General features: G+C 54.1%; 3 protein-coding genes across 7 annotated transcripts in view; 1 reads left to right on the top strand and 2 right to left on the bottom strand.

The window, feature by feature from the left end:
• Positions 1-365: 365 nt before the first annotated feature.
• TARBP2 (TARBP2 subunit of RISC loading complex) lies at positions 366-5,810 on the top strand. 4 transcript variants are annotated; one of them, XM_010373898.2, is made up of 9 exons: positions 366-879; positions 1,437-1,601; positions 2,419-2,521; positions 3,101-3,196; positions 3,791-3,863; positions 4,092-4,209; positions 4,529-4,656; positions 5,027-5,228; positions 5,372-5,810. In XM_010373898.2, exons 2-9 carry the CDS (start codon positions 1,442-1,444, stop codon positions 5,527-5,529), a joined length of 1,038 nt encoding a protein of 345 aa, XP_010372200.1. In that variant the 5' UTR covers positions 366-879; positions 1,437-1,441; the 3' UTR covers positions 5,530-5,810. The 4 variants fall into 4 exon arrangements, with proteins under 4 accessions (XP_010372200.1, XP_010372198.1, XP_010372199.1 ...); XM_010373896.2 differs by having other exon boundaries at positions 367-879; positions 1,432-1,601; XM_010373897.2 differs by lacking the exon at positions 366-879 and adding an exon at positions 988-1,126 and having other exon boundaries at positions 1,432-1,601.
• Positions 5,811-6,064: 254 nt separating this feature from the next.
• On the bottom strand, positions 6,065-7,017 carry NPFF (neuropeptide FF-amide peptide precursor). 2 transcript variants are annotated; one of them, XM_010373889.1, is made up of 3 exons: positions 6,750-7,017; positions 6,398-6,519; positions 6,065-6,270 (listed from the first exon to the last, which is right to left on the bottom strand). In XM_010373889.1, exons 1-3 carry the CDS (start codon positions 6,849-6,851, stop codon positions 6,153-6,155), a joined length of 342 nt encoding a protein of 113 aa, XP_010372191.1. In that variant the 5' UTR covers positions 6,852-7,017; the 3' UTR covers positions 6,065-6,152. The 2 variants fall into 2 exon arrangements, with proteins under 2 accessions (XP_010372191.1, XP_010372190.1); XM_010373888.1 differs by having other exon boundaries at positions 6,398-6,905.
• Positions 7,018-7,284: 267 nt separating this feature from the next.
• The window catches only part of LOC104670588 (cyclic AMP-dependent transcription factor ATF-7), a 130,923-nt gene continuing 126,664 nt past the window's right edge, over positions 7,285-11,543 (bottom strand). Inside the window, exon 13 of the transcript XR_004059502.1 lies at positions 7,285-7,377. The gene's annotated coding sequence lies outside the window, so the exon portion shown is untranslated. The remainder of the gene's footprint in view (positions 7,378-11,543) is intronic.

The raw sequence follows: 11,543 nt of genomic DNA, 5'->3' as shown, positions 1-11,543 counted from the left end.
TCTGTGTCACGGAGGCCTAAGGGCCAGGGGCTTAGGCTGTGGGTTGAGGGGACTGAGACTGACTTGGACCTGCACCAGCTCCAGAGCCCTGCGCAGACAGACATCGGTCCCCTCCGACGTCTAGGTAAAGCCCACCCTCTCAGACCGCAAAGAGCCCGGATCCGACAGCAACCTCTCCGGACCAATCACAACCTTTCTTCACCAAGGAGGCGGGGTCAGGGGGCTGACTTTTCCTTGTCCCCGCCCCTTTAGTCGAAGTAACCAATTCCAATGTGCCTAGAGGAAGTAAACGCAATGGGAGTAACCAATGACAACATGAAGCTTCTCGTACGTGCTTGACCCTGCCCCTCCGGCTGCGGCAAAGATGGCGCGCGGGCTCCTGGGTTCTGTAGTTTCTCGGGATCCAAAAGGCTCCGTGCCCAAGTGAGTCCTTACCGCCCCGCTACCCAGTGGCTTCCCCTCCGCTAGTACGCATGTCCACAGCCTCAGGGCCCGGGAGAGAGGGGGCGCGGAAGGAAGGAGGCGGGACGGTATTACAAACAAAAAAATACGGCCTTCTCGAGAAGTGACTGCGGAGAGCCCGCTCCTCCCAGAAGGCGGTGCAGCCTGCCCGGGCGAGCCACGCGGAGGGTTGTGGGGCGGATAGCTCCCCTCCAGATGGAGGCTCATGAAGTAGGGTGGGCGGGGGACTCCATATCCCAGCGTGCCCCTCGGCGGGCCCTACCGGCCGCGACTCCGGGCTTGGCCCCGGCCCTAGCTCGTCGGCGGTGTACTGGGGCGCGTGGAGGCTGCAGTCACGGTGGCGCCCGCGGGGACGGAGGAGGGAATGAGTGAAGAGGAGCAAGGCTCCGGCATTACCACGGGCTGCGGGCTGCCTAGGTGAGCCGCCTCGTACCGATTCCTTCTGGGCAAAAAGCGTGGGGCCGTGCGGAGGGAGTAGCGGCGCGGCCCCAGCATGCACCTGGCCTGAGGGTTGTTCCCGGCAAGCACTGGGGCAGTGGGCAGTGGTTCCCGGCGTGCACCGGGGCAGTGGCTGCTGCCTCCAGCTCTAAATAGTTTGGGGTTGGCCCGGTTCCCAGACTGCACTGGAACACTGGGCTTTATGCCCCCACATTCAGTGCATTTGGTGGGTACTGAGTTCCTGGCTTGCACTGTGTCAGGGGGTATGCACTTTCAACCTGCATGGGGCACAGGATCGTGCCCACCTTAACTGAGGCAGGAGCAGTGCATTCTTCCCCCCTTGCTTTGAGGTAGTGGGCCCTACTCTTCCAGCCTGCACCTACACTTGGAACCCAGCCAATGGATGCTAGACTGCCTGGGGTTCCTTGGACCCTATGTCCCCCATAATGTGCCTAGGTCTGGTATGGAAGTGCTTGGCCAGGTGGGTACAGAGAGGGGAGGTGTGATATGGATCTGTGCCCCTTCCCCCAGTATAGAGCAAATGCTGGCCGCCAACCCAGGCAAGACCCCGATCAGCCTTCTGCAGGAGTATGGGACCAGAATAGGGAAGACGCCTGTGTACGACCTTCTCAAAGCCGAGGGCCAAGCCCACCAACCTAATTTCACCTTCCGGGTCACCGTTGGCGACACCAGCTGCACTGGTGAGGAAGGCTTGGGCAGCCTGGCTGGGGTGTGCATTTGCAGGTCCCCATGGCTTTGTTTCTTGGAGTCTCTCTCTTCACAGTCCTTTTCTCCAAGGCCAGTGAGGGAAGGAGAGATTTCAGGGGAAAAGCTACTGACTGGATTGGGAGAACAGGGCTGTGAGAAGGTGGGTAGGACGTGGGAGAGTTAGAGGATCGATCAGGACTGCCACATCACCCTAGAGGAAAAGGAAGAGAAGATAACTGAAATCCCAGTGGAGTATTTGGGGGAGTGAGTGCCTGGCGTGCTGGGCTCTGTTCCCGGTGCTTAACCAAATTCCCATTTAATTTTAAACCTCAGTCTAACCAGTGATGTATGTGGCAGTATCCCCCCCCACTCCTCCCCGCTCGCCCATGTTGAATATGAGGAAACTGAGTATTTGAGATAGTAAATGGCTGGTGCATGGTCACATGCCTAGTATGTGGCGGAGTGGGGCTTTTACTCCAGAGCCTACCCTCTCTTATTCCAGCTCTCTGTTTTTATTGAGGGAAAAGAAAGTGCTTTGCAAGGGAAATTAAAGCATTTGAGCTCAGAAGTCCACCCAAGGCGTTTGAGCTCAGAAGTCCTGCTTGGCATGGCTTAATTCTGGAAGCTAATGGAAAGATAAGGGCTCTTCCTTCTAGCAATTAGTGAAATACTTCCAGTCTTCAGCAGGAGGTGGTTGGTCAGAAGGGGCTTGATTGATTCCCTCTGGCTGTGAGGAGAGAGGCTGTAGGATGCTGGTTTCTCTCCCATCCTTCCAGTGACCTCCAGTATTGCCCATGCCCCCTCTCTCAGGTCAGGGCCCCAGCAAGAAGGCAGCCAAGCACAAGGCAGCTGAGGTGGCCCTCAAACACCTCAAAGGGGGGAGCATGCTGGAGCCGGCCCTGGAGGACAGCAGGTGAGGGAGGAACCGAGGCATCCCAGAAGCCCTTCAAGGAACCCAGGCCCTGCACCACCCCCTCTGCCACCAGGCCTGGCCAGGTGACACTTAACCACCCTGACCTGGCCTCTTCCTGAGAGTCCCTCTGGACCTGAACAGGGTCTTCCAGGGCTTCTGCTGCTATGAAGAATTCTTGGGGTGGAGGGGTTGGTTAGCCCCATAGAGGGGTTGTGGCAGTAGATTGGGACCTGGGTTAGGGAGGGAGAGGGGTGGAGGCTGAGGCTAAAGGGAGTTGCTCCCCAACATACTTCCTTGTTCTAGCAAGATGTCCTTCCTTCACACGCAAGTTGGAGTTTGTTGCTCCTCTGGTTCTTTGGTACAAAGAGACCCTCTTTGAGACCCTCTTTTCTCAGTCTTTTTGCCGGTGTTTGGTGGCAAAGGATCCCAGGAGGAAGCTGTTGGTTGAGCCTCCCTGATTCTTTGGCTCAATTTGGAAGTTCTCTTAGGGGATCGGGAGGTCAGGAGGATGTGGGTCCCCCACCCCTCTCTTCCCCCTATACATGGGTGTGAATCAAAGGCCCCCTTCCCCTCGGGAAGTTCTTTTTCTCCCCTAGACTCTTCACTGCCTGAGGACATTCCGGTTTTTACTGCTGCAGCAGCTGCTACCCCAGTTCCAGCTGTTGTCCTAACCAGGTATCTGTGTCCCCTGACTGCCTGAGGTGGGTGGAGGAAGGGGTTCTGGTTTTTGGCTCCTCAGTCTTTGGACCCAGGCTGGTCAGGCATGAGGAAGTCTGAGAATAAACAGAATGGAATAGTTGGGAACCAGAACTTGAAGAAATCACAGCAGCTGGGGTAAGCTCTTGGGTCAGAAGGTCATTTGTGATTTTCAGATAGCCTTATGGATGATGTTCGACCATATTTAAGGGTCTCGCAGGCCCCATTTTCTTCTGGGTTGACCACATGTCAGTTCTGTGTTTGAGGCCCATCAGGCACTTCTGGGACTGGAAATACAGCTCTTCTCCCACTGTCCTGGCTTGGATGATACACAGGTGTTCCAGATTGGAAATGGGCTGGGGCCTGGAGAAGGCCTCCCTTGAGTGGGAGGGGGAAAGAAGCCAGCTAGAGCAGGAGGGAGCAGGCTCGATGTGTGGACAGACAGCTGCCTGCCCGGTGGGAATCAGGAGATAGTAGTCGGGAATCTAAAGTAGTGGTTAGGCTTGGAGCTCACGGGCAGGCTCAGATGGAACCCTTCACCTCAACTTTGGCCCTGCGCCCTTTTTCCTTCAGGAGTCCCCCCATGGAACTGCAGCCCCCCGTCTCCCCTCAGCAGTCTGAGTGCAATCCCGTTGGTGCTCTGCAGGTGTGCCCCATCCTCATTTCGCATGCATGCCTGTCTTCCCTTGAGCCAGGGGCCATGAGGGAAGGTTATGTGTGTTTGGGGGTGGGGGCAGTTCCCTGTGCTGAGGCCCTTTCCACCCCCCTCTCTCCTTCCTCTCACCTAGAGTCTGAGGCTCCTGCGTGGGGACCAGCGTGGGTGTGAGAAGCCTTTTTTCACTTAGCCTCATGCACCCTGTGTCTCCCTTCCAAGGAGCTGGTGGTGCAGAAAGGCTGGCGGTTGCCAGAGTACACAGTGACCCAGGAGTCTGGGCCAGCCCACCGCAAAGAATTCACCATGACCTGCCGAGTGGAGCGTTTCATTGAGATTGGTAACCGGGCAGGAGGGGGTTCTCACAGCTCCTCTCCCGCAGCACTCTGGCCCCAGCCCCAGAGCAGCTCCTAGCCTCACTCTGCTACACCCCCTGCTCTCTTAGCTTTACAGTCCCTGGCTCAGCCCCTTCCTTTTAGCTTCTTGACACCCTATCTGTCCCCTTCTCCCTGGCCGACCAGGTTCTCAGGTGCACGGGCAGGTCTTGAGTTCCCTTTTCCAGTTGACATTCTGGGGGGACCCTTAATCCAAGTATGACCTGGGTGAAAGCACTGGGTCTGTGGGGAATCATAACCCAGCAGCCCTCTCTCCACATGCAGGGAGTGGCACTTCCAAAAAATTGGCAAAGCGGAATGCGGCGGCCAAAATGCTGCTTCGAGTGCACACGGTGCCTCTGGATGCCCGGGATGGCAATGAGGTGGAGCCTGATGATGACCACTTCTCCATTGTGAGTGGCTCATGTGGGCTGGGCACCGTGGCCCATCCTCCATGCCAGGGCAGGGCTCCAGGGACTTGGGTCTGTGACTCAGCAGTGAGTCTCGCTGGGTCCTAGGCCTGCTTCTGCCACACTTTTCCTACCAGACCCAGGGTTCCTGGGGCCGACACAGCCTTGACTGTAGGCCCGCTCTGTAGCTCTGTTACTGGGATGAGGAGGGATGCTTGGCCACCTGGCCCAGGACCTGGTAGTTAGAAGGGGCCACCCAGAGATTGAGTGGAGGAAGCATTGTTTGTTCCTTGTTCTCCTTTGACGTTGAATGTTTCAGTGCCTGGGTCCCACAGTCTCTCGCTTCATCTTTCTCACTGTTCCATCTTGACAGGGTGTGGGCTCCCGCCTGGATGGTCTTCGAAACCGGGGCCCAGGTTGCACCTGGGATTCTCTACGAAATTCAGTGGGAGAGAAGATCCTGTCCCTCCGCAGTTGCTCCCTGGGCTCCCTGGGTGCCCTGGGTCCTGCCTGCTGCCGTGTCCTCAGTGAGCTCTCTGAGGAGCAGGCCTTCCATGTCAGCTACCTGGATATTGGTATGGCTAGCTGGGGAGTGAGCCAGGGGATGGTGGGGGCTGGACTGGAGCAAGTAGAAGGGGGTGATGATGACGTGAACACAGCCCTCCCCAGGGCTACCTCCCCACCCAACATTGCCTCCCTCCTCTCTCTTGCTCTCCAGAGGAACTGAGCCTGAGTGGACTCTGCCAGTGCCTGGTGGAACTGTCCACCCAGCCGGCCACTGTGTGTCATGGCTCTGCAACCACCAGGGAGGCAGCCCGTGGTGAGGCTGCCCGCCGTGCCCTGCAGTACCTCAAGATCATGGCAGGCAGCAAGTGAAGCCCCAGCTAGACTCATGGATGTGCACCCTTTGCTCCGGGCTCTTTCTGCTTCTGGGCTCATGTATCTGCGCAGCTGTGGTACCCTCTGTGGGTACCATCTCTACCTCTGACACAGACTGCCTGCCTTGAGGCTGAGAAGGCACAGGGCAAGGAGCCAAGGACCACAGGGCCTCAGCCAGCCCAGGATTTGTCCTCATTTTATTGTTGATGATGAATGGGAATGAAATCGGGGCTGTCTACTAGAGCCTGGAATAAATATGCTGCTTTGTAGATTTTTAAGCCCTTCTCTTATTTCCTGAGCAGTGTGGATAGCAGAGGAGGTTACCACATTACTTTTGTGTGCCTTCCTTCAGCTCCTGTTCCAGCCATTCTCATGTGTTCCTTTCTGGTGGGAGGAGGCTGGGTGCAGTGGCCTCCTGGAATGTTGTCGGCTGCCTTGTTGGAGGGCTGGGTTTGGTGGAGAGGGAAGGGCAGTGGTTCTTGCTCTTGGGCTTCCACCCAGCCCTGTAAAGTCTCACACAGACACACATGGATTCAGAAGCCAGACAACTTTATTTGGGGGGCAAATATTGACACTTTTCGGTGTGGGCCTTGCATGCAAACATATCAAGGGATGACATGTCACTTCTTCCCAAAGCGTTGAGGGGCAGCCAGGCTCCAGAACTGGGAATTCAGCCCCTCTCCAGCCCGGGGACTCAGCCGTTCATTGCTCCAGGATCCCCGGGTATTTCTGCCAAACCTTAGGAAAGATTTGTCCTCAGGTCCCTGCAGTCTCCCTTCTCTAGCCCCCTTCCTTCTCCTCGTCCTCTGTCTCCTGCCCTTTCTACCCCCAACCCCTGCCATGCTTGTATCCCTTTCAGACTCACCTCTGGGGCTGAAACAGGAAGGCTTGGCTCCGGCCAGGTCTCTCCATTGCCTGGAGCAGGTAGTGCAACAGTGACCCAGAGGTCTGGGCATCCTGTGGCGGGAGGCGTTCACTGTCTTCCTCCTGTGCCAAGGGGGTATCAGGGAAGGAAGATGGGCAAATACCCTGGACATGTAAGTCACAAGGGGAAGGGACTGGCTTCCAGGGGCAAGGGGTAGGAGGCTGCAGAACCATTTCCTCAGATGTGAGGACCTAATGGCAACCTTGACAGCCAGAGAAAGTATCAGAACCTAGAGCACAAGTCTCAACCGAGGTAGAAGCAATGGTGCTATGGGGACGGGACACACACTCACCGTGGGGAGCTGGTCTTCTCGCTGGCCTCCTGGCCCTTCAGCACAGCCCTGGTCTATTAACAGCAGCAGCACCAGCAGTGCAGCAGCCTGCCTAGAATCCATGCTGCCATCCACCCTCCTACAGCCACCCCAGCCTCTTATACCTGCTGTCCCCCCCCACCCCCAGCCTCACAGTAGCCTTAGGGGAATCTAGAGCAGGCAAATGGAAATGCAGGGCTCATTAGGAGCCGCCTGGGATCTCCTCCCATGGCGCCCCCAGGACTTCATGCTCTCAGCCTCCTGCCCCAGGCCCCTAAGCCTGGAGTTACAGACTTTATTAGATGCATAAATCCTGTCTCCAGAGCTCAAGAAGCGTCATTAGTTGCAGATGCTTTGTCAGAGCTAGGCCCTGGGGAGACTTACAAGAACCCCTAATCCCTCAACAGGTTGGAGAGCTTCAGTTTATCACTTCCCCTCTTTCCTAACTTGTAGACTAAAGCACAAGAAACTCATGTCAGGAGTAGTTAAGTAGGATGTCCTGGAGTGGAAGAGGAGTGGGAAGAGCCAGGGTCAGAGTGTCAGGATGACTAGACAGGGCCACACAGCCTATCCTCTGCTTGTGTGCCTCTTGGAGGCTACTCAGATTTGCCTGTGGATAGAAAAAAATATATTCAACTTCATGATGGTGCAGAGAATTTAACTTTTTTTTTTCTTTTTGAGACAGAGTTTCGCTCTTTTTGCCCAGGCTGGAGTGCAGTGGTGCGGTCTTGGCTCACTGCAACCTCTGGCTCCTGGGTTCAAGCGATTCTCCTGCCTCAGCCTCCCAAATAGCTGGGACTACAGGTGTGAACCACCATGCCCAACCTATATCTTTTTTTTTTTTTTAATTAAAAACATTTTTTTTTGGCCGGTGCAGTGGCTTGCACCTGTAACCCCAGCACTTTGGGAGACCGAGGTGGGTGGATCACTTGAGGTCAGGAGTTCGAGACCAGCCTGGCCAACATGATGAAACCCTGTCTCTATAAAAATACAAAAATTAGCTGGGGGTGGTGGCAGGTGCCTGTAATCCCAGCTACTCAGGAGGCTGAGGCAGAAGAATCGCTTGAACCCGGGAGTCAGCGGTTGCAGTGAGCTGAGATGGCACCACTACACTCCAGCCTGGGCAAAGAGAGAGACACTCTGTCTCAAAAAAAAAAAGAAAAACCATTAAGATATAGAAGGAGGCTACAGGGTTTTGGAGCCCACTGAATGGGTGTGGCTTCAAATCTTTGCAGACAGATCCCCCATCTTCACTAGAGAGCACTGCTTTCGGACTGGGCTCATTGCCCTTGCTAGAGTCGCCCTCCACAGCTGAAGCACTGCTGCCACCCTGTGGTCACAGCTCCTCACTGCCAGCTCCGGCCATTTCCTTTTCCTAGAACAGACCTCTGCAGAGGAAGTGAGGAGGGTGAGGCTGAGTGGAGGTGCTAGGGTCCAGACTCTAGGGAGTCCCAGAAAGACAGGAGCAGGCTACTATGGGGCTGGACTATCATTCTGCCCCCAACTCTGGTCACCACAGCCGCTGCCTGGCTCTGGCTCTCGCTCTCACATGCTAGGGTAGCCTCGAATCCTGTCTTAAGAAAAATCAGAGGCCGGGCGCGGTGGCTCAAGCCTGTAATCCCAGCACTTTGGGAGGCCGAGACGGGCGGATCATGAGGTCAGGAGATCGAGACCATCCTGGCTAATACGGTGAAACCCCCGTCTCTACTAAAAATACAAAAAGGCCGGGCGCGGTGGCTCAAGCCTGTAATCCCAGCACTTTGGGAGGCCGAGGCGGGCGGATCACGAGGTCAGGAGATCGAGACCATCCTGGCTAACACAGTGAAACCCCGTCTCTACTAAAAAATACAAAAAACTAGCCGGGCGAGGTAGCGGCGCCTGTAGTCCCAGCTACTCGGGAGGCTGAGGCAGGAGAATGGCGTAAACCCGGGAGGCGGAGCTTGCAGTGAGCTGAGATCCAGCCACAGCACTCCAGCCCGGGTGACAGAGCGAGACTCCGTCTCAAAAAAAAAAAAAAAAAAAAAAAAAAAAAAAAAAATAAAACAAAAACTAGCCGGGCGACGAGACGGGCGCCTGTAGTCCCAGCTACTCGGGAGGCTGAGGCAGGAGAATGGTGTAAACCCGGGAGGCGGAGCTTGCAGTGAGCTGAGAGCCGGCCACTGCACTCCAGCCTGGGCGGCAGAGCGAGACTCCGTCTCAAAAAAAAAAAAAAAAAAAAAAAAAAAAAAAAAAAAAAAAAAAAGAAAAATCAGAATCACTAATCCTCAGGGAGAGGCCTTCAAAGCCATATAGTGCAGGTTCCTTCTAATCCTCGAGTCCATTTCTGAGAATCCCCACCAGTGTGGGTCTCTAGCCTGTGCTGAGGAAGAGCCAAGACATAAAGGCCTTGGCCTCTGCTTGAGCAAGTTGTCTCCTGCTCTGAGCTTCAGTTTCCTCACCTAAAACATGGGCCCATTTTACAAGGAACTCCTTCCTAGGGTGTGCATTAACATACTTTTTGTAATCCATTCAGTAAAACAGCTGGCATAGAACAGGTATCCTCAAATTGTTAGCTGTGATTACCTCACGTGCCCTAGTCGGGGAACTTACCGTCTCCTCAGACAGTCTTCAGACATATTTATCCTTGTGCTCAGGGGGCTTTGGCCTTCCTGTGACTTCTACTGGGGGTCTTAGTTTGCTCCATTAAGTCTCAACAGAACGTCTCTCATCTCTTTCATGTGTAAAAGCTCTTCATGGGCTGGGCGCGGTGGCTCAAGCCTGTAATCCCAGCACTTTGGGAGGCCGAGGCAGGCGGATCACAAGGTCAGGAGATCAAGACCATCCTGGCTAACCCGGTGAAACCCCGTCTCTACTTACAAATACAAAAAACTAGCCATGCAAGGTGGCGGGCGCCTGTGGTCCCAGCTACTCGGGAGGCTGAGGCAGGAGAAAGGCGTAAACCCGGGAGGAGGAGCTTGCAGTGAGCTGAGATCCGGCCACTGCACTCCAGCCTGGGCGACAGAGCAACTCCGTCTCAAAAAAAAAAAAAAAAAAAAAAAAAAAGAAAAGCTCTTCATATTTTTTGAAGAGAGTTCATTCTTCTACTCCAGCCTTTTTTAAAGATGGAGTCTGGCTCGGTCACCCAGGCTGGAGTGCAGTGGTGCGATCTCGGCTCACTGCAACCTCTGCCTCCTGGGTTCAGGTGATTCTCCTGCCTCAGCCTCCCAAGTAGCTGGGATTATAGGCACACACCACTATGCCTGGCTAATTTTTGTGTTTTTAGTAGAGCTGGGGTTTCACCATGTTGGCCAGGCTGGTCTTGAACTCCTGACCTCAAGCAATACACCTGCCTTGGCCTCCCAAAGTGTTGGGATTACAGGCGTGAGCCACCGCAACCGGCCCACTCCATAGTCTTTTTTGCTCAAGGGGAAGCACCCCACTCTTTAAGGCAAGGCATCTAGGAACCAATTTATCCTTTAGATATGCAGATCACAGCAGGTTTGGATCTGGATGCTCCAGATACTGTATTTCTATTAATGCAGACTAAGCCAGGGTAAACCTTTTTGTAAGCTTTGTCTCATGGTTGGTCCCAAGCATAGAACCTGACATTCATCATCATGGCATCTTGTAGTTTTGTTTTTTGAGACGGAGTTTTGCTCTTGTTGCCCAGGCTGGAGTGCAATGGCTTGATCTCACCTCACTGCAACCTCTGCCTCCCAGGTTCAAGTGACTCTCCTGCCTTAACCTCCCAAGTAGCTGGGATTACAGGCATGTGCCACCGTGCCTAGCTAGTTTTGTATTTTTAGTAGAGATGGGGTTTCTCCATGTTCGTCAAGCTGGTCTTGAACTTCTGACCTCAGGTGATCCGCCGCTTGGGACTCTCAAAGTGTTGAGATTACAGGCATGAGCCACTGCGCCCGGCCAGTTTATCACTTCTTAAAAGGGAGTATCAAGGACATGGGAAGATGGCTCTTCTGTGGGCAGTAGCTGCTGCATCTCAGCATAATCCTTGTCTGCTCCTATCTGACAGAGGTCCAGAGAAGCAGCAGTGTGAGGGTGGATGGGACACTGCAGAGGTGGCTCTGGGTCAGACAGAACTCAGTTGTAATCCTAGCTCTTGAACGTCACTGTGTGACTTGGCTAAACCTCAATTCATCATCAATAAAATGAAGCGACTATTCCTGTTATCACGAGGTGAACAGTAAAGCAATCTACCATTCCATGTAGCATAGGGCAGACATTCCATGTTTCCATGTTTACCATCCTGCTGCTTCTAGTATTTCCTTAAACATCAATTACAAGTGGCTCTGGGCTGAGCTGCATTCAGAAAGAGGCTGGTCTAGGGGGCTTCCTGTGTCCAGGATGGAGGTCACTGGTCTCCTTTGAAGTTGGAATGGGTTGATTCCTCTAATTTGGTGAACTGCCCAGTTTTCAGAGTGCATTCCCACCTCCAAAACCTCATAATCTGGGCTTTGGTATTTGGCTTTTAGCAATTTCCTTTCTTACCCTTATCTGGACCCCCATGTGCTCTTGGCCACAACACAGTGAAGACCACCACTGCCTTTCCTGCTCTCCTCAGGAGGCACAGGCTATTTGTGTCAATTGTCTACCAAACACCAGCCACAGATAGCTTCTTAAATCACTTCTCTCCTACTGGGAAACTCCAGAGACACCTGCTATCTCTTTTGTCAAATTCTTCCGCCTGGCTCATTGTTCTCATTTGTGATGTTAATTATAAAGGAATATACAGATGCAATAAATTATCTGTGATTTCCCTAAACGTCTTCCTGATTCCCA

The sequence above is a fragment of the Rhinopithecus roxellana genome, chromosome 10, assembly GCF_007565055.1.
Source record: "Rhinopithecus roxellana isolate Shanxi Qingling chromosome 10, ASM756505v1, whole genome shotgun sequence".
In the NCBI taxonomy this organism is placed as follows: Eukaryota; Metazoa; Chordata; class Mammalia; order Primates; family Cercopithecidae; genus Rhinopithecus; species Rhinopithecus roxellana.
The sequence above is the reverse complement of the archived record's forward strand: the minus strand, read 5'-3'. Positions and strand labels throughout refer to the sequence as shown.